The sequence below is a fragment of the Rhinoraja longicauda genome, chromosome 12 (genome assembly GCF_053455715.1).
Source record: "Rhinoraja longicauda isolate Sanriku21f chromosome 12, sRhiLon1.1, whole genome shotgun sequence".
Lineage (NCBI taxonomy): Eukaryota > Metazoa > Chordata > Chondrichthyes > Rajiformes > Arhynchobatidae > Rhinoraja > Rhinoraja longicauda.
Genome location: NC_135964.1, coordinates 6,278,436 through 6,300,948, shown reverse-complemented (window position 1 = coordinate 6,300,948; position 22,513 = coordinate 6,278,436). Strand labels below are relative to the sequence as shown.

The following is a 22,513-nucleotide window of genomic DNA, read 5'->3' as shown; positions in this document are numbered from 1 at the left end:
ACTGGCGCTGTAAAGCTGTGCCACCTGCTGGTTGTCACTGTTCATTAACAAATGCTTGTGACGTGTTTGCAGCAATTGCAGCTTTCAAGTATTGTCTTTGGAGTGTAAATTGGTTAGGTGTACAGAATACACTGGAATTTAGAAGGATGAGGGGGGATCTTATTGAAACATATAAGATAATTAGGGGATTGGACACATTAGAGGCAGGAAACATGTTCCCAATGTTGGGGGAGTCCAGAACAAGGGGCCACAGTTTAAGAATAAGGGGTAGGCCATTTAGAACGGAGATGAGGAAGAACTTTTTCAGTCAGAGAGTGGTGAAGGTGTGGAATTCTCTGCCTCAGAAGGCAGTGGAGGCCAGTTCGTTGGATGCTTTCAAGAGAGAGCTGGATAGAGCTCTTAAGGATAGCGGAGTGAGGGGGTATGGGGAGAAGGCAGGAACGGGGTACAGATTGAGAGTGATCAGCCATGATCGCATTGAATGGCGGTGCTGGCTCGAAGGGCTGAATGGCCTACTCCTGCACCTATTGTCTATTGTCTATTGGTACAATTTCACAAATGAAGAAGGGGGCTGAGGAATTGATTTAGATTTAGATTTAGAGATACAGCGCAGAAACAGGCCCTTCGGCCCACCGGGTCCACGCCGCCCAGCGATCCCCGCACACTAACACTATCCTACACCCACTAGGGACAATTTTTACATTTGCCCAGCCAATTAACCTACAAACCTGTACGTCTTTGGAGTGTGGGAGGAAACCGAAGATCTCGGAGAAAACCCACGCAGGTCACGGGGAGAACGTACAAACTCCGTACAGTACAGCACCCGTAGTCAGGATCGAACCTGAGTCTCCGGCGCTGCATTCGCTGTAAGGCAGCAACTCTACCGCTGTGCCACCGTGCCACCCTTGATGAGAACAAGAGGAGGATAACAAACGGGATTAATGAAGGATTAGTATAGAATGGGTGGAAGATGATCAGCGTGTAGGTGATGGCCCAAAGGGCCCGTTTCTGTGCAGTGTGTCTCTACTATAAGAATCCCCATTGCTTTCAGTCATCAAAATAATTTCTCACTTACCTTGCAACATAGTACAGCACAGGAATAGGCCCTTCGTCTGTTGCTGTTCAGCAATGTCTGTGCTGAACATGAAACCTTGTTTTGGAATCACTGCCTCGGCAGCCAGGTACAATTGGATGGTTTGACACTGTGTGTCTCGTTCTCCTTCAGCATTGTTATCAAGAACCCACATAGGCGCACAATCCCGATTTCCGTAGACGCTGGATCAGGCTGATTCAAGCCTGTTTGATTAATTGGCAATGTGGAAACAGGCCCTTTGGTCGACGGGGTCCACGCCGACCTTCGATCACGCGTTCACACAAGTGCTTTGTAATCCCACTTTTCAGAAGAATCAGAATCAGAATAACCTTTATTGTCATCCAAAAAAAAACAAGTCTTTTGGACGAGATTTCGTCACCCACAGTCCAACAATAAGAGCAATAAAAATAAGAAATAACACACACAATCACAAACCAACACGAAACAAACAAAAAAAAACATCCATCACAGTGAGTCTCCTCCAGTCACCTCCTCACTGTGATGGAAGGCCAGAATGTCTTTTCTCTTCCCCTGCCGTCTTCTCCCGCGGTCAGGCTGTTGAAGTTGCCACGTTCCAGGCCGCGCCGGACGGTGCGTGCACTCCCTCCACACTGGGGGCAATTTATAGAGGCCAATTAACCTGCATGTCTTTGGAAGGTGGGTGAGAACAGGAGCACCCAGAGGAAACACGTGCTGGAGCTCTTCAATCTGTGTCACCCCTGTTCCGCCACTGTTGCAGGACTAGCCGGCGTTAGGACCAGTGAACAGCAGGTCGGATCACTTTCACTCGGCTCGACTCTACCTCCATGTTAGAATCAGGCCTGCAGTCTTTATTAGCACTTGGAAACTCACTGCTGCTCAGTTGGTAACGGTCTGAGGGATTGGGCTGGCTATTTTACGATTAATATAACAGTTGATGATCTTAAATAGATTTCACAATTATTACGAAACGAAACAATCTGTCTCAATAACTATTTACTTATTATTATGGTTATTGAGACAGACTGCGTATTCACTCAAAGCAAAGAAACAAATGCTCATGGAAGCATGACACAGACTTGAGGTACATTGTTTATTGCTGTTAAGTAGACTTGCGATGAAGAACCTAGTAGGGAACAAAGATTTAATCCGAAACTCAATATGCTCTACTATCTTGTGCTGTAACTACACCTGGAGATAGCATTATTATTTAAAACAAGTACAGTATTTGCCTAAAATCTGCATATTATAATTTTAAAGTAATTTATCATCTGAATTTAACATGTCTACGGGCTTAATAATTTTTCATTATTTCACAATAAATGTCATAATCACATTCTTGAGGAAGGAGGTCAGTATGCATAGGAACACTCATTTTACAGTATTGGAGGCAATAGTGGTGAAGGGTGGGCCTTGCATAAATCATTGGTTTATTCTACTGAAGCCTGTATAAAACCTTGGGGCATGTGAGCAGTCCCAATGCCATTCTGTGTGGGCAGAGATGGCACAAAGTGGAAAAGTACATGGGAATAGTTGCTGTTCCCCATGCCAAGCGCAGGTTCTTTTACTCGACCTTGCGGACAAATTTGAGCTCACTCTTGGCATCCTGAAGCTGCTTGAGGTTGACGGTCGGTCCTGGTAACTTCACTGCTCCAGCCAACTCTTTCTTCTCATCTGATTTATTGCATGTCCCCTGTATTAAACCAAAATCAATTACTAATCACCAGAAAAGAATAAGAAAATAACTGCAGATGCTGGTACGAATCGAAGGTATTTATTCACAAAATGCTGGAGTAACTCAGGCAGCATCTCAGGAGAGAAGGAATGGGTGACATTTCGGGTCGAGACCCTTCTTCAGACTGATGTCGGGGGGGGGGGGGGGGGACAAAGGAAGGATATAGGTGGAGACAGGAAGACAGTGGGAGATCTGGGAAGGGGAGGGGAAGAGAGGGACAGAGGAACTATCTAAAGTTGGGGAAGTCGATGTTCATACCACTGGGCTGCAAGCTACCCAGGCGAAATATGAGGTGCTGCTCCTCCAATTTCCGGTGGGCCTCACTATGGCACTGGAGGAGGCCCATGACAGAAAGGTCAGACTGGGAATGGGAGGGGGAGTTAAAGTGCTCGGCCACCGGGAGACCAGTTTGGCCAACGCGGACCGAGCGCAGGTGTTGAGCGAAGCGATCGCCGAGCCTGTGCCTGGTTTCGCCGATGTAAATAAGTTGACATCTGGAGCAGCGGATGCAATAGATGAGGTTGGAGGAAGTGCAGGTGAACCTCTGTCTCACCTGGAAAGACTATAGACGATAGGTGCAGGAGGAGGCCATTCGGCCCTTCGAGCCAGCTCTGCCATTCAATGTGATCATGGCTGATCATTTTCAATCAGTACCCTGTTTCTGCCTTCTCCCCATACCCCCTGACTCCGCTATCCTTAAGAGCTCTATCCAGCTCTCTCTTGAATGCATTCGGAGAATTGGCCTCCACTGCCTTCTGAGGCAGAGAATTCCACAGATTTACAACTCTCTGACTGAAAACGTTGTTCCTCATCTCAGTTCTAAATGGCCTACCCCTTATTCTTAAACTGTGGCCCCTTGTTCTGGACTCCCTCAACATTGGGAACATGTTTCCTGCCTCTAACGTGTCCAACCCCTTAATAATCTTATACGTTTCGATTAGATCTCCTCTCATCCTTCTAAATTCCAGTGTATACAAGCCTAGTCGCTCCAATCTTTCAACAACAGGTCAATTAAGACCTTTTCCTCACACATTAGCCACTCTCTTGGCCAGATAACAACGTGGGCTGATTGGTAGCATTCTTGCAGCCGAATGAAAGGGATGTGGGTTAGCAGTTGTGTTGGAAAATAACTACCGATGCTGGTACAAATCGAAGGTATCACAAAATGCTGGAGTAACTCAGCAGGTCAGGCAGCATCTCAGGAGAGAGGGAGTGGGTGACGTTTCGGGTCGAGACCCTTCATCAGTCTGAAGAAGGGTCTCGACCCGAAACGTCGCCCATTCCCTCTCTCCTAGATGCTGCCTGACCTGCTGAGTTACTCCAGCATTTTGTGATACCTTGGGATAGCAGTTGGAAATCTGGAGAGGTGTGGGCCATGAATGAAACCGTGGAACCTTACCTTCCGATCGGAAGGCCCTGGCATCAAATCTGCCCCAGAGACACAGGTTTTGAGCACAAAATCTACACTTTTGTGGCAAGTCTGCATTGTTTAAAAATATCTGGTGCTTTCATTGAAACAATGTCCCTCAGCATTATTTCAATGCAGAGAAAGCGAGTTTTCCAAAAATGATATGGTCAACACTTATTCCTTGCCTAACATCCTAATATTTGCAGATGACACAAAGCTGGGTGGCAGTGTGAGCTGCGAGGAGGATTCTATGAGGCTGCAGGGTGACTTGGATAGTTTGGGGCAGTAGGCAGATGCATGGAAGATACAATATAATGAGGATAAATGTGAGGTTATCCACTTCGGTGGCAAGAACGAGAAGGCTGATTCTTATCTGAATGGTGTCAGATTAGGAAAAGGGGAGGTGCAACGAGACCTGGGTGTCCTTGCACACCAGTCACTGAAAGTAAGCATGCAGGCACAGCAGGCAATGAAGAAAGTAGATGGCATGTTGGCGAGAGGATTTGAGTATTGGAGCAAGGAGGTCCTACTGCAGGTGAGACTGCACCTGGAATATCGTGTGCAGCTTTGGACTCCTAATTTGAGGAAGGACATTCTTGCTATTGAGGGAGTGCAGCGTAGGTTCACCACGTTAATTCCCGGGATGGCCGGACTGACATATGATGAAAGAATGGATCGACTGGGCTTATATTTGCTGGAATTTAAAAGGATGAGAGGGGATCTTATAGAAACATACAAAATTCTTAAGGGATTGGACAGGCTAGATGCAGGAAAAAATTTCCCGATGTTGGGATGTTGGGAGAGTCCAGAACCAGGGGTCACAGTTTAAGAATAAGGGGTAGGCCATTTAGGACTGAGATGAGGAAAAACTCAGAAGGCAGTGGAGGCCAATTCACTGGATGTATTCAAGAGAGAGTTGGATATAGCTCTTAGGGCTAACAGAATCAAGGGATAAGGGGAAAAATCAGGAATGGGGTACTGATTCTGGATGATCAGCCATGATCCTATTGAATGGCGCTGCTGGCTCGAAGGGCCGAATGGCCTACTCCTGCACCTATTTTCTATGTTTGTATCTGTAGATAATCCTGGCATGTGCCGTAAAGAGCACCAAAACTGGTTATCATTCCAATGTGAAACTGATGCCTCACATCTACTTAGAGTTATTTCGTCTCACAGCATGGAAACAGGTACTTTTGCCCACATTGCCCACACCAGTCAACATCTCCCATATACACTAGTCCCACCTGCCTGCACTTGGCCCATATCCCCCAAAACCTGTCCTACACATGTACCTGTCTAAATGTTTCTTAAACATTGCAATAATACTTGCCTCAACTCCCTCCAGCACGGCCAATACACCCACCACCCTTTAAGCGGTACGGTGGCGCAGCGATGGATTTCCTGCCTTACTGCGTCAGAGACCCGGGTTTTCGATCCTGACTACGGTGCTGTCTGTACGGAGTTTGTGCGTTCTTCCCGAAACCCACCGGTTTTCTCCAGGAGCTCCGATTTCCTCCCACACTCCAAAGACGTACAGATTTGTAGGTTAATTGGCTTGGTATAAATGTAAATTGTTCATCGTGTGTGTAGAATGGTGTTAGTGTGCGGGAATTTCTGGTCGGTGGGCCGAAGGGCTTGTTTCTGCACTGTCTCTCCAAACTAAACTAAACTAAGGGAGACCTGGCGTGGGGGGGGGGTTGGTGAGTACCAAAGGGATCTCAGTGGGGGGGGACGAAGAAGGGATGAGTACTTTTTGTAACATTGTCGCCGCCCTTGTGGTGACTTGTGTACTTTCTGTGCAAAAACAAAAGATTTCACAGAGAGGTTTGGGCCCAACTTGGTCCACTTGGTCTCGTGTCTACTATTTTCTTTGGCAGCACATTCAAGGTACACCTCACCCTCTGTGAGAATTAGTTGTCCCTGAGGTCCTGTTTAAATCATTCCCTTCTCTCCTTAAACCTATGCCCTCTGTTATTGAGCTCACCAACCTTGGAGGAAGACGGTGGTTGTTTAGAAACCTAACTTTATAAGGCCACCCTTGAGCCTCCTACACTCGAAGGAAAAATGATCCAGCCTCTTTTTATAACTTGTTCACTTGAGACCGGGAAACATTCACTATGTTCACCCTTTCCACTTTAATGGCACCCTTTCCATGGCTGTACATAGTACTCCAACTAGGTACAAGTGACAAAGTATCATCTTCATCATCACCCTTTCCACTTGACAACATATTTCCTATAACATGGTGAAGAGTATTCTTTGGTATTTACTTTAGTTTTAGAGAGACAACAAGGAAACCTTCGGCCCACTGAGCTCGAGCCGGCCATCGATTACCCATTCACACTAGTCCTGTTGTCCCACTTTCTCATCCACTACCTACACGTAGGGGGTCATTTTACAGATGCCAATTAACCTTGAAACTCACATGTCTTTGGGATGTGGGAGGAAACTGGAGCACCCAAAGGAAATGTTGCTGCTCAAAGAAAGAACATGTAAACTTCACACAGACAGCACCCAAGGTCAGGATTGAACCCAGATCTCTGGTGCTGTGAGACAGCAGCTCTATCAGCTGTTGGAATTCTGTCAGGTGTCCCAAGTAATATTTAACACTCTACCAACATCACTGACCATGAATGTTGTGTCACGGACTTGTAAAGCTATACATCGTGGCCACAGGCCCTTTGGCCCTAGTTGTCCGTGCCCAACATTACCGAACCGAACTAGTCTCACTTTCCTCACTTGATGCTTATGCGTCCAAATATTTCCTATCCATGTACCCATCTATATACTAAAACTCTCGTTTGTTTGTTTGTTTGTTCCTGAACTACAGCCAAAACGGTACACGATAGCGCAACCATTTTAGGCCCACCTTACTCACCATCATCCCTTTGGTGCTAATGGAAAAAGTTTCATTGAAATCGGTGTTATATTTTTTAAGTTATTCATATTTTAAAGTTTAAGTCTATCTCCTAGGGAGGGAGGGGGGGAGGGAGGGGGAGGAGGGAGGATAAGGGGAGTTGAGGGGGATAGAGTGGGGGGAGGGGAAGGGGTGGAGGGAGGGAGAGGGAGTGGGAGAGGAGGGGATGGAAGGAGGGGCAGGGGAGGGGCGGGGAGTGGGGGGATGGGAAGGGAGGAGGAGAGGGTGCTACACCAATGCAGGAGAGGTTTGGGACCAACGGGTCCACTTGGTCTCGTGTCTCCTATTTTCTTTGGCAGCACATTCAAGGTACACTTCACTCTCTTTGTGAATTAGTTGTCCCTGAGGTCCCGTTTAAATCATTCCCTTCTCTCCTCAAACCTATGCCCTCTATTATTGAACTCACCAACCCTGGAGGAAGACGGTGGTTGTTTAGAAACCTAACTTTATAAGGCCACCCTTGAGCCTCCTACACTCCAAGGGAAAATGACCCAGCCGATCCAGCCTCTTTTTATAACTTGTTCACTTGAGACCGGGAAACATTCACTTTGTTCACCCGTTCCACTTTAATGGCACCCTTCCCATAGCTGTACATAGTACTCCAACTGTGACCTTACCAATATCACGTACAGCTGCAACACGATGTCCCACCTCTTGTACTCAATACCCTGACTGAGCAGGGCAAACATGCAAACATCACCACAATATCCACTTGCAAAACATTCCACTTGCATTCGCATCCAAATCATTGTGGACTCAGCACCGATCATTTGGTACAATATTTGTTACAGTGGATCCAGAACGAATAACCTAGTACAACATTTGTTACAGGAACTCCAGTTTGAATAGCAAACCTCTTACACCGCCCACAGTCTCCAACATTCAAGCCAATTATAGAAACATAGAAAATAGGTGCAGGAGTAGGCCATTCGGCCCTTCGAGCCTGCACCTTCATTCAATATGATCATGGCTGATCATCCAATTCAGTATCCTGTACTTGCCTTCTCTCCATACCCCCTGATCCCTTTAGCCACAAGGGCCACATCTAACTCCCTCTTAAATATAGCCAATGAACTGGCCTCAACTACCTTCTGTGGCAGAGAATTCCACAGATTCACCACTCTGTGTGAAAAAAACCTTTCTCATCTCGGTCCTAAAAGACTTCCCCCTTATCCTTAAACGGTGACCCATTGTTCTGGTTGTTATAAGCCCAATAAGCTAGCCTACCTTGGATCTCATGTCACCTGATTTTCCAGACCAGCTTATCATGTGGTACCTTGGCTTGGTCAGTTCTTCAAAATTCTGGACATATTGGCGAGGCACCATGTCGCGCCCACAATGGCACTACTCTGAAGAAGGGTCTCGACCCGAAACGTCACCCTTCTCTCCCGAGATGCTGCCCGACCTGCTGAGTTACTCCAGCACTTTGTGAATAAAGGCACTACCCTTAATGTGTTCTTACCTTTCTCTCAGCATCTCCTCCAATAGCGTACCCACCACTGATATCGTTCTTGTGGAAAGTGCTGTTCATTTTGCCAAATGTGAACAGGGACTATGTTTCTAAAAGCAACAACTGGCGGTGTCTAAGATGCCCTGAAATGCGCTGTGTCCGCGTTATTACATTGCATCGCTGCCACTCGCGTCCTCTCTTACCTCGTCGGCATCTATTGCACATTCTTTTCTTTTGCTGGGATGTCCCGCTCCGGGCAGCAAGGCACCCATGGGTATGTTTATGTTGGCCTGCAATTATTTCAGAGAAAGCAAGCGGTTAAGCGCGTTCACTGGCAACCGCGACAGCGCGTCGTGACTGCTGATCGCATTCGGCTTCGGATGTCACCGAGTCACTGTTTATTTACACCCAGCCAAGTTTTGTCCGTCTCACCTGAATAGATTTGACGTTGGAACTTCGTTTAGACATTTTGTAGAGAGAGTCCTGGTTTCCCGCTGGAAACGAGAAAAGACAATTAAATCCAAACATTCAGAATATAGACAAGGAGCCGAACTGTTGGAGAGCTGGAAAGGCCGCAATTGCTGCAGCATTACAGGTGACCTGGCTGCAGATACTCTTTCAGTGTTCCTTTCAGTGTTGCCTGGATACCTCTCATAGTGAGACACAAGCCATGAACATTTGATCCTCTGTTCAACGAGACCCAGCTGAATCTTTCATAGACGTCGAAATTATGTTCCTGATCCAATCCGATGAAAGAAAGGGGCGTTCGCGGCTCGGACGGAGGACACTTGAAGAAAGTTTTGGTTCATCCAAAACAATGACAGCAACGAAGGAGAACTGAAACGCCGAGGTCCCTCCTGGCCGCTGCGTGAGGCAGAGCGTACGTCAGGAGCTCTTTCAGAACTGGGAGAGTTGTAATAAATAGAAACGTAACAAAACGTAACAAAACAAGACTGGAGCGACTAGGCTTGTATACACTGGAATTTAGAAGGATGAGAGGAGATATTAAAGATTATTAAGGGGTTGGACACGTTAGAGGCAGGAAACATGTTCCCAATGTTGGGGGAGTCCAGAACCAGGGGCCACAGTTTAAGAATAAGGGGTAGGCCATTTAGAACTGAGATGAGGAACAACTTTTTCAGTCAGAGAGTTGTAAATCTGTGGAATTCTCTGCCTCAGAAGGCAGTGGAGGCCAATTCTCCGAATGCATTCAAGAGAGAGCTAGATGGAGCTCTTAAGGATAGTGGAGTCAGGGGGTATGGGGAGAAGGCAGGAACGGGGTACTGATTGAGAATGATCAGCCATGATCACATTGAATGGCGGTGCTGGCTCGAAGGGCCGAATGGCCTCCTCCTGCACCTATTGTCTAAAACACATCCAATATCGGTCGGCGTAAGAAAATAACTGCAGATGCTGGTACAACTCGAAGGTATTTATTTCACAAAATGCTGGAGTATCTCACCCATTCCTTCTCTCCTGAGATGCTGCCTGACCCGCTGAGTTACTCCAGCATTTTGTGAAACAAATACCTTCAATATCGGTTGGATGTCAGTAACTTTTTAGTCTCGGAGTCTTGTAACAAACAGCAGCGTAACAAACGGGCAGTTCACACCCGACAATCGTTGGATGTCAGTGTTCAAGTGTCGGGCAGGTGAGGGGGTGGAATAGTGTTGTGCTCACATGAAGCTGGTTGAAATTATTTAGTTCTTCCAAACATGGAAATAGGCTTCTTTTTTTTTAAAGCACTACAATGGGCAAACTTCGTGAAATGGTTTCAATTCACAACGCGGGGTGAGGCTGTGGCTGCAAGGATAACTTTGCTGCCAAACTTTAATGTCGTGCAGAAGGCCTTGGATGATACGCGTAATTAATAAGTGTGTTCATACCCTGGCCCATCTCAAGCCGCTGCGTCCACCAAACAGAGAGGTGGTCTTGGAGAGGTGACTGTGTGTGTGGGGGGTGGGGAGGAACCGCAGATGCTGGGTGATACAGGAGATAGACACAACATGCTCAGCGGGACAGGCAGCATCTCTGGAGAGAAGGAATGGGGTGGCGTTTCGGGTCGAGACCCTTCTTCAGACTTGTGGAGTGGGCGATGCTCCACATCCTCAGATGCAGTATTGGACTGCGCTGTGGATTGCATCCGGATGAGTCACTGTGTGTGTGTGTGTGTGTGAAGGCGGGCCAGGCTGTGGAAAGGTCACTCGGGTTTTTTGGGATCCGCGCGTCAAAGTCACCGGACTGAAGCTGGCGCAGGTTGAGCGGACAGACAAGTCAGCCCAACAAAGTCACACCACGCCAGAGCTACCGAGAGGGACTCTCCCCCACCACCACCCCCCCCCCCCCCCCCCCCCCCACCCCCCGGGCACGTCGGCATTTCGCCCAGTGTCCTGATCACTGTCTCCGTGTGTCGTTTGACAGTCGGTCGGCCTCCCTTTCTAACGCGCCCGACCAGCAAACAGGTCAACAGCCCGACTCAATGCCCATCAAATCCACTCAAAGATGCACCACTGGCCCCCGGCAGCAGAATGTCTTTCAAAGTTTACAGAAACTTACCTGGTTGACAAGTGTGCAGGGGTGGGGGGGTTTTTTTCCAGCTTGTTATCCCGAACCCAACAGGTGGAATGCTGGGCGCAGTTGGAGTTGGGAATGAAAGACCCCGAGGTGTTTTTGGACAGGCTCAAGTCGAGTGGGAGCCGGGTGCTGTGCTGATATCAGTCCAGCTTGGAAGCAACGAGCGAAGAGATCCCTGACGCGGCTGACAGTTGTTCCAACTAAAAATAGCGGCTGCCGGGCAGAAGCTGCTTTTTCCATGTTAGTATCTGCCCTTTTAACTGGGAGGGTCAGCCGCGAATGGCTCGCACCCTCCCGAACCAGGGCACAGAGGAAACAAATTGCACTCTCTCGGACCCCGGCTATTTAACCTGGGGTATTCGGTAACAATCTCCCGACTTTGCATTCCAGCCTGACCTCGGACTGCTTTATTTCACATCAGGAATGCTTTGGCCAACATGTATTCAAACATAACATATAATTCCTGTTTACATCTACACAACTATAAATGATGCGATTCCAACATTAAAAACTATGGATCAGGTCATTCTAAAGGCACATGATCAAAAACTACACGTGAAGCATTTCTTGAATCGTTAATTCAATTATTCAGAAAGCGCTCAGCAAATAGATCTCAACAGAATATCGCTCTGACCTGATGTCAAGGTTATTGTCATGACTGGCAAACGCAACCAGAGTTTCTGGAACCTATACGTGCAACCTAAGCTAACTTTGAGTGAAAGACGCCCTCAAATTATTGACACATCACCGCATTTGACGCGGGGCGGCAGGTTTACTAAATCATCAAGTTATACATCTGTAATTTAGACAAGTAGCCTTGTAATGACATGTAATTTATGAAATTATATTCGCACAATGCAAAAAAACCAACACCTCTTAATCAAAACTTAAATACACAATTCTGCTTATACATATTCTAAAAAATATGAATTCACTTGCAGATAAGAAAAAAAACCTTTTTCATAATTAGTATTTGGAATTTGGACCCCACATATTTGCTGATTGGAGACTGGATTTTGTAAGCAGTTTTAATTCCACAATCAGTGAATTCACGCCTTCAGTGCTATCATCAAAGATAATAACTTGTCATCTCCAGACTCATTTTCAGAAGGAGTAAATAGCAATTAGATTTATTTATTTAGTTCCTTAACTAAATAATTAACATTCCACTGGCAACGAATTTCCAAAATGGAAATGATTCTGGAGTACAGATCCAGGGTTACATAGTGGCTGAATAGTTGGGATTGTTTCTCCACAGCTCCATGGACCTGAGTTCAATTCTAACCTTGGGTGCTAACTGTGTGGAGTTTGCATGTTCTCCCTGTGGCTGTGTGCATTTCTGCCACTTGTTCCGGATCCTTGCCACTCCCAATGATGTGCTAGTAGATTAATTGGTTATTAAGAATTATTGATAGCGACGAAAAAAATCAAAAGCGCAAGAGTATTTGATCACAAGAATGGTTAGGACTAGAATACAAAAACAGGGATGTGATGCCGAGGCTTTATAAGGTACTATAAGACAATAGCTGCAGATGCTGGTACAAATCGAAGGTATTTATTCACAAAATGCTGGAGTAACTCAGCAGGTCAGGCAGCATCTCAGGCGAGAAGGAATGGGTGACGTTTCGGGTCGAGACCCTTCTTCAGACTGATGTCAGGGGGGGGCGGGACAAAGGAAGGATATAGGTGGAGATAGGAAGATAGAGGGAGATCTGGGAAGGAGGAGGGGAAGAGAGGGACAGAGGAACTATCTAAAGTTGGAGAAGTCGATGTTCATACCACTGGGCTGCAAGCTGCCCAGGCGAAATATGAGGTGCTGTTCCTCCAATTTCCGGTGGGCCTCACTGTGACACTGGAGGAGGCCCATGACAGAATTGTCAGACTGGGAATGGGAGGGGAAGTTGAAGTGCTCGGCCACCGGGAGATCAGTTTGGCCAATGTGGACCGAGCGCAGGTGTATAAGGTACTGCTCAGACTGCATTTAGAGTATTGTGAGTAGTTTTGGGCTCCATATCTGAGGAAGGATGTGCTGGCGTTGGAGAGGGTCCAGAGGTTTGCGAGAATTATCCCAGGAATGAGTGGGTTAACATATGATGAGCGTTTGATGGCACTGGCTCTGTACCTGCTGGAGTTTAGAAGGATGAGGGGGACGACCTCATTGAAACTTACCAAAAAATGAAAGGCCTGGATAGAGTGGATGTGGAGAGGATGTTTCCACTAGTGGGACAGTCTCGGACCAGAGGCCAGAGCCTCAGAGTAAAGGATGTACCATTTGAAAAGAGATGAGGAGGAATTTCTTTAGTCAGAGGATGGTGAATCTGTGGAATTCGTGGCCACAGATGGCTGTGGAGGCCGTCAATTGAGGCGGAGATGGACAGATTCTTGATTAGTACGGGTGTCAGGGGTTATGGGGACAAGGCAGGAAAACTGGTTTGAGAGTGAAAGATTTTTCAGCCATGATTGAATGGCGGAGTAGACCTGATGGGCTGAATGGCCTAATTCTGCTCCTATAACTTAGGAACATGGTCATAGCAGAGAAGGAAGCCCACTTAGGTCTCTGAGTGCCCTCCCAATGAAAGACTGTACTGAACATCTGTATTAACAATGTGTGTGAGTGGAATGAATGTGATTACCAACAACCGTTAGAGACTCCCCCACACTCACCACATTCAAAACATCGCTGAAGTCTCACCTGTTCAGTACTTCCTTCAACCACTGAAGGTCACCTCACCTTCTGTCTCCTTTCTCTGTTCATTTATTTATTTACTTATTTATCTATTTATTCATTTACTTATGTTCTCAAAATCTCTGTAAAGCGTCTTTGAGTATATGAAAAGCGCTATATAAATAAAATGCATTATTATTATTATTATTATTATATAATTCTCCACCCTAGTCAGACTTTTGTCTCGGTGGACTCTCACACTGTGCCCAATATATGCTGTAAACTGGAAGTTATCTAGGCACTAGACCGAGTGGACCGGTTGGGCCCAAACCTCTTCTGCATTGGTGCAGCACCTACTCCTCCCCCCTCCCTCGCACCAACCCACCTCCCCCTCCCTCCCTAGGAGATAAATGTAAACTTTAAAATGTGAATAACAAAAAATATAACACCAATTTCAAAGAAACTTCTTCCATTAGCACCAAAGGGACGACGGTGAGTAAGGTGGGCCTAAAATTGTCGTCCTATCGTGCACCGTTTTGGCTGTAGTTCAGGAACAAACAAACAAACAAACGAGAGTTTTAGTATATAGATATGTTGCAGCATCCTGGACTGAAATATTGGTATTAGTTTAGGATGCACTAAGATGCACTGAAAAGTCTTTGTGTGTTATCTAATTAAATCAGATAATGTTATACATGAATCAAGTACAACAGTCTGAACAACAGTCTCGACCTGAAATGTCACTCATTCCTTCTATCCAGAGATGCTGCCTGTCCCGTTGAGTTACTCCAGCATTTTGTGTCTAACTTCAATATTTGGAAGCATATGACCAGGGCTTTCACAACTGCCGTTTTTACTTCCCTCAGCCATCTAGGAGGAATTCCACCTGGACCAGGTAACTTATCAGGTTAGTGCAGCTAACCTTTCATGCAACTCTTCCTGATCAATATCTAGCCTGTCCAGAATTCCTTTCCTGAGATTGCACTTTCTTCCTTGGTATTTAGAAGGATGAGAGGAGATCTTATCGAAACGTATAAGATTATTAAGGGGTTGGACACGTTAGAGGCAGGAAACATGTTCCCAATGTTGGGGGAGACCAAAACAAGGGGCCACAGTTTAAGAATAAGGGGTAGGCCATTTAGAACTGAGATAAGGAAAAACTTTTTCAGTCAGAGAATTGTGAATCTGTGGAATTCTCTGCCTCAGAAGGCAGTGGGGGCCAATTCTCTGAATGCATTCAAGAGAGAGCTATATAGAGCTCTTAAGGATAGCAGAGTCAGGGGGTATGGGGAGAAGGCAGGAACGGGGTACTGATTGAGAATGATCAGCCATGATCACATTGAATGGCGGTGCTGGCTCGAAGGGCCGAATGACCTCCTCCTGCACCTATTGTCTGTTGTCTATTGTCTATTGGTAAAGACTGACGTAAAGTACTCAATTACTATGCCATTCTCATCTTTCTGAAAGGCACAATCTGCTCAATCTTTCTTCAAAAGTAAATATATTCACAATCACCGGAGTCAATCTTGTAAATCTCTTCAGAACATCCAATGCAGTCGGAAGAAGGGTCTCGACCCGAATCGTCACCCATTCCTTCTCTCCAGAGATGCTGCCTGACCCGCTGAGTTACTCCAGCATTTTGAGTCTACCTTCCAATGCAAATATATTATTTCTTACTTATGGTGATCAGATTTGAACACAGGTTGCAGTAGTTGCACCACCAACAACAAGGTTAAATGAAACAAGCCTCCTCTGGTACACCACACCCCTTACAATACAAGTCAATACTCCATTTGCCCACCTGCTTACCTGCAGTAACTACACGCTATATTTTGTGAAACTGCAGATACTAGAAATCTAAAGTTAAAACAGAAAATTCTCCAAAATATTCCGAAGAGGCACAAGTTTGTACGTTAATTGGCTTGGTACATTTGTAAATTGTCCCTAGTGTGTGTGGGATAGTGTAAGTGTGCAGGGATTGCTTGCCAGCGCAGACTCGATGGGCCGAAGGGCTTATTTCCGCACTGTATCTCTAAACTAAACTAAAATTCTAGAAGCACCCAGCAACTCAGGCAGCATCTGTGGAAAGAGAAACAGAGTTAATGTATCAGGTCAAAGATTTTTTTGGCAGAATTGTAACAGAGGCACAGAAACAAGCCCTTTGGCCCAACTTGTCCATACCAAGCAAGATGCCCTATCTATGCTAATCCCACCCACCCGTGTTTGGCTCATATCTCTCTAAATCTTTCCTATCCCTGTACCTGTCCAAATGACTTCTAAATGTTGTTATAGTACCTGCCTCAACTATCTCCTCTGGCAGGTGGTGCCTTATATGTACCATCCAATGAGTGAAAAACTTGCACCGTAGGTTCCTATTAACTCTTTCCCCGCTCATCTTTAACCTATGTCTAAAGTTCTTGATTCCTCTACTCTGAAAAAGACTCTGCGCATTCACCCTATCTACTTGTTTTCAAGAGAGAGTTTGATTTAACTCTTAGGGCTAACGGAATCAAGGGATATGGGGAAAAAGCAGGAATGGTGTACTGATTTTGGATGATCAACCATGATCGTATTGAATGGCTGGCTCGAAGGGCCGAGTGGCCTACTCTTGCATCTATTTTCTATGTTTCTATTTTCTATGTTTCTTTTCGAACACAAACAACCTACAACTTCTGACCCTCAAGATCCTGACTGATGAAAGCCAATGTTTCAAAAGCATTCTTGACTGCTTTATCTACAGTGCCCTCCATAATGTTTGGGACAAAGACCTATCATTTATTTATTTGCCTCTGTACTCCAGAATTTGACAGTTGTAATAGAAAAAATCACATGTGGTTAAAGTGCACATTGTCGGATTTTAACAAAGGCCATTTTTACACATTTCGGTTTCAACATGTAGAAATTACAGCAGTGTTTATACATAGTCCCCCCATTTCAGGGCGCCATAATGTTTGAGACACAGTAATGTCACGTAAATGAAAGTAGTCATGTTTAGTATTTTGTTGCATATCCTTTGCATGCAATGACTGCTTGAAGTCTGCGATTCATGGACATCACCAGTTGCTGGGTGTCTTCTCTGATGATGCTCCACACGGCCTGTATTGAAGTCATCTTTAGCTTATGCATGTTTTGAGGGCTACTCCCCTTCAGTTTCTCTTCAGCATGTAAAAGGCATGCTCAATTGGGTTCAGATCGGGTGATTGACTTGGCCACTCAAGAATTGACCATTTTTTAGGTTTGAAGAACTCCTTTGGTGCTTTAGCAGTATGTTTGGGATCTTTGTCTTGCTGTAGAATGAACCGCCGGCCAATGAGTTTTGAGGCATTGTTTAAACTTGAGCAGAACTCGTCATCAGCTGTGGAGGTCTTCCTTGGCCTGCCAGTCCCTTTGCGATTAGTAAGCTCACCGGTGCTCTCTTTCTTCTAAATGATGTTCCAAACAGTTGATTTTGGTAAGCCTAAGGTTTGGCTGATGTCTCTAACAGTTTTATTCTTGTTTCTCAGTCTCATAATGGCTTGTTTTACTTTCATTGGCACAACTTTGGTCCTCATGTTGATAAACAGCAATAAAAGTTTCCAAAAGTGATGGAAAGACTGGAGGAAAGACTAGGTGCTGAGAGCTCCCTTGTACCTGCATTAAAGAGGCATTTAAACACACCTGAGCAATTACAAACGCCTGTGAAGCCATGTGTTCCAAACATTATGGTGCCCTGAAATGAGGGGGCTATGTATAAACATAGCTATAATTTCTATATAGTGAAACCAAAATATATTAAAATGGCCTTTAATAAAATCTGACAATGTGCTCTTTAACCACATGTGATTTTTTTTTCTCTATTACAAATCTCAAATTGTGGAGTGCAGAGGCAAATAAATAAATGATGGGTCTTTGTCCCAAACATTATGGAGGGCACTGTACCTGTGACACCACTTTCAGTGAACTATGTACCTGCACTCTAAGAGCCCATTGCTGTACAACACTTCCCAGAGCCCTTGTTTCACTTCCCAAAATGCAACACCTCACACTTCGCTACATTGAACTCCATTAGCCATTCCTCAGCCCACTTGCCCAGATGATCAAGAGCCTTTTCTAATTTTTGATAACCATCTTTACTACCGATGGTACCACCCACTTTAGTGTGACAAGTAGGAAAGCAAGCTAGTTAAATGTTGCAAAGAGGGTGGGAAGAAATATACTGAACAAAATGAATGTCACAAGGGGAGGCCAGGGTTGTTGTGGTGATGTCATGGAGTCATCTGGTTGATAGATGGTGATACAAGGGACTGGAATCTTGAGCAAAAAAATAAATTGCTGGAGGAACTCAGGCTGTGGAGGGAACGGATAGATGACATTTCATGTTGAGACCCTTCTTCAGACTGTTCCTCCAGCAATTTGTTTTTTGCTCAATATTAGAGGTATTGGTAAATTCTACTCGAGATCACCCATCACAGCTACATCTTCAACTACTGTTGGGAGATTAACTGGCTATTACGAATCACCTTTCAGTGTAGGTTTCAAAGGTCAAAGGTTTCAATGGTCTTTTATTGTCACGTGTACCAATTAAGATACAGTGATATTCGAATTACCATACAGCCATAGTAAAACAAATCAACAAAACACACGACTGCATAAAAGTGAACATAAACATCCACCACAGCGGATTCCCCACATTCCTCACTGTGATGGAAAGCAATAAAGTCTAATCTTCTTCTCTCTTTATTCTCCCGCGGTCGGGGCAGTCGAACCATCCGTCAGGGTAATCGAAGCTCCCGCAGCCGGCGATCAAAGCCCCCTCATCGGGGCAATCGAAGCTCCCGCGTCGGGGCGTTGAAGCTCCTGTGGCTTGGAGCTCCCAAAGTCGGTCTCTAACTAGAGACCGCGTGCTCCGTGGTGTTAAAGTCCGCAGACTCCCGCAGTTGGAGCTACAAGGTCGATCCCCAACAGGGTTCTTCAGCTCCACGATGTAAAGTCCTGCAGGCACCCGCAGCTGGAGCTTCCAAAGTCGGTGTCCAGCAAGAGGCCGCCAGCTCCTCGATGTTAGGCCGCAGCGGACAGAGATACGGTACGGGAAAAAATTGTATCTCCGTCGAGTTAAGAGATTTTTTTTTAAGTTTCCCTCTCCCCCCCCCCACCCCCCACATAAAGAACACTAAAACATACATTTAACACACACTAAAATAACAGAAGGAAGGAACAGACAGACTGTTGGTGAGGCAGCCATTGCCGGTGCCACCTGATAGATACTGTAGGTGTGGGCAAGAAGAATCAAAGTAAGAACATTCACAGGCATGTGAGGGAGAATAAATACTAGGGTCATCAGAAAATAAAAATAAAACGGAATAGGCTTGGTCTTCTGAGAGCTGGCATGGGCTGATGGGCTGAATGGCATCTTTTCATGTAGATGAGATGCAAACATAGGTGCTGAGAAATCAGAGTAAGGTTTTGGCTCTGAGTCTTTTTTACTATTCAGTATCTGAATAGTATCCTAATATCTAAGATTATTCAAAGATATATTAATCATGGATTTAAGAGTGACAAATGACCTAACATCATTTTTTAACAATCTACATTGGCTGAAATATTTCCTACTTTCTTTCCTGAACTGCCAGATGTAATTATTGGACTAAGTCCATTAATCACAGTCATCCTAACCAAATTGAAATAGTTTCGGTCAATCTACCAGATCAGTTCTACTTAATATATTGAAAATTCCGTAGCTTTGAAAAATCCAGGAAATGAATTTATAACTTGCAGTATCTTTGAACTCTTGAACCCAAGGCAGCATCCTGCTAAATCTATTTTTTTACTCTCTTTTGGCCAATGATTCCTCTCTGAGACATAGTCGCATGTTCTCACAATGCGCTCTAACCAAGGACTGTCTTAACTTCTTCCCCTGACAGCAAGGCCAACATTCCATTAACGTAGACGGTTGCCTCTCCATCCCAACAAATAAGTAATTGAAAAAATGTTTGTAAGTATTTACAACATTTTCGTGTGCAGAACACCATTGTGCCAAATTGACAGCCACCAGTAAACCCTGTTGTGTGTGTCCCACTTCTCAACCAATTCCTAAGCCGGTCAAATATCTTGACTTGGGCAATTCCATGGGCCTGGATGTGCATTATCAAGCTGTTTACTGGAAATTTCCCAAAACAATTGGTTCCTCGTGGAGTTAAGTGATGGTGTGGGAACGTTATGTTTTACCCAGTGCTTTCTCCGGGGAATCTGCCTGCTGAATTCCATTTGTATCAAATAGGAAGAAAACTATGAGGAAGAGTGCAGGAAGGAACTGCAGATGCTGATTTACACTGAAGATAGGCACAACATGCTAGAATAATTCAGCGGGTCAGGCAGCATCTCTGGAGAAAAGGGATAGGTAATGTTTTGTGCCAAGACCCTTCCAACTTTAGTCTGAAGAAGGGTCTCGACCCAAAACATCACCTATTCTTTTTCTCAGAGATGCTGCCTGACCTGCTGAGTTACTCCAGCATTTTGTGTCTAACTATGAGGAAGATAAGTATTTACTGTTTCTGATTTCACTTGGATATCTGTTCATGGGATGTGGAAGCTGCCAATGCTGGCGATAAGTCTCCCGCTAATTGCTGCAGACCCAGGTGCCAGATAAAAGTTAAACTCACTGAAGTAAGATAACTGATCTCCTTCCCTAAGTCATTGGTAAACCAGATGTTTATTTTTAAACAATAATATCGGAATATTTTTTGTTTGTCAGTTCAGATTTTTATTCAATTACTAGAATGATGTTGCTCTCAAAGGAATTGAACCCTGAATCAATGGTCTAGAACTCTGGATGTTGAGTTAGTATTTTAACTTCCATGCCTCGACATCCTTGTACTTTGATGAAATTCATTGTTTTTAAGTGTTTTAGATATTTTAGATATCTAGATATTTTAGTTTTTAGATATTTTAGTTTTTAATAATTTTTTCTAAACATTAAAAGATCTTAGCCCGAACTTTAGTTTTTAATGTGCTTGAACAATAACACATATTCAACACTTGGCAGCTTTGCCAGGCTATGATTTAACCAACTGTCAACACATTTCAGTGGGACTGCCAACTAACGAAACATTGCACTGTTTGGGCCTCACTGATCAGCTCAGAGGCAGTCTCTTTGTAAAATTCCTGCCAGGAGGGGCTGTTTCAAGTAAGAGTACGTGTGGCAGGTAGGCAATATGTAGGCATACGCTACAAGAACAGTCCGTTCAACACATCGAGTCCTTGCTGACCATCAAGCGCCTATTCTCACTAATCCCAATTTTATTCTCCGCTCATTCCCTTCAACTCTCTACAGATTCTTCCACTCATTTAAACCCTATGGAAAACTCACAGAGGACACTTAATCTACTAACCTGCGTGTCTTCCTCACAGACTTGGCTGAAGATCAGGATTGAAGCTGAGTCACTGGCTGAGAGGCAGCTGTTCTACCTGCTGCGACATTGTTCATCTTTCTGCAGATGACAAGCAACTCGAGCACTAGCTTCAACTTAGTTAATAGTGTGTTATATGGAAATGAGTTAAATCCCTCCTGGAATTCTATAAACGGAAATGGGACATCACAAGTACCATCATTAGTTATTTTTCAATTTTCACCTTTCTTTACATTGTTCAGACCTTAAAATATCGTTGTTCTCTACAAGGCAAAGGGTATTTTTCTTTTATTTTTGACATTACAATATAATACAATACAATATATCTTTATTGTCATTGTACCCAGGGGTACAACGAGATTGGGAATGCGTTAAATCCCTGGGTGAACTATGTAATTCACAGAGTGCCTTTGTACTGCTGAGATATAATCAAATGATCCTGCCCGTTTATAGTCAGTACTTTGGTCTGCTTGGTGAAGTAACTTAAATATAAACAAGTTATTTGCTGGGTGAAGTTTGAAGGATCACAGATGCCTTGAATACTCTGACTCCCAAACATAATAAATGAGCATAAACTAACAGGCTTCCTTTTTCTTTTGTTAATACTTTTGTCAATATGATATATAATGCCTGACATTTGCTGGGCATAAGACTACCTAACAAGTGGATAGCTTATGCTATTATGTAATAGAAGGTTATACTCTGCAGGGGAGAGGCTGGGGTTTGCAAAGGGAGAATGAGTAGGGCGGGGAAGGGACTGATAGAAGTGCACAGCGGCAAAATGTAAATGTTGCTTTCAGCAACATCTCGGGGGGGGGGGGGAGAGTGGATGACATTTCGGGTTGAGACTTTTCTTCGGACTAAGAGTCAGAGAGGGGGGTGGGGGGGAACTATACAGACCACAAAATGCTGGGGTAACAGCGGGACAGGCAGCATCTCTGGAGAAGGAAAGGGTGACGTTTCGGGTCGAGACCCTTCTTCAGACTGGATGTTTATGTTAAATTTTATTTTATGGGGCTGTGTGTTTTGTTGCTTTTCGCTTAGTATGGCTGTATGGTAACTCAAATTTAACTGTACCTTAATTGGTACATGTGACATAAACTGACCTTGAAGCCTTGACTTTGAGTCAGGGGAGTGAGGGAGAGAGACACACACACACACAGTACAATTGATTTCTGTATCATAAAAATATCTCCACAATGGGTTGCCCGGGTGAAGGTATGGGTCGGCGGTGGCGGTATGGTCTGGAAGCCGCCGAGGAAGCTGTGTGGTGGCAGCAGTAGGCCCGGCCTGCAGGCTTCTGGGGA

The 22,513-nt window shown here is 44.9% G+C and overlaps 1 protein-coding gene across 3 annotated transcripts; it reads right to left on the bottom strand.

The window, feature by feature from the left end:
- Positions 1-2,135: 2,135 nt before the first annotated feature.
- smpx (small muscle protein X-linked) lies at positions 2,136-11,260 on the bottom strand. Of its 3 annotated transcripts, none has more exons than XM_078408635.1 (4): positions 11,139-11,260; positions 9,015-9,076; positions 8,786-8,872; positions 2,136-2,765 (listed from the first exon to the last, which is right to left on the bottom strand). In XM_078408635.1, the coding sequence occupies exons 2-4, from the start codon at positions 9,048-9,050 to the stop codon at positions 2,637-2,639; spliced, it is 252 nt and encodes an 83-aa protein (XP_078264761.1). In that variant the 5' UTR covers positions 9,051-9,076; positions 11,139-11,260; the 3' UTR covers positions 2,136-2,636. The 3 variants fall into 3 exon arrangements, with proteins under 3 accessions (XP_078264761.1, XP_078264760.1, XP_078264759.1); XM_078408634.1 differs by lacking the exon at positions 11,139-11,260 and adding an exon at positions 10,469-10,570; XM_078408633.1 differs by lacking the exon at positions 11,139-11,260 and having other exon boundaries at positions 9,015-9,195.
- Positions 11,261-22,513: the final 11,253 nt, after the last annotated feature.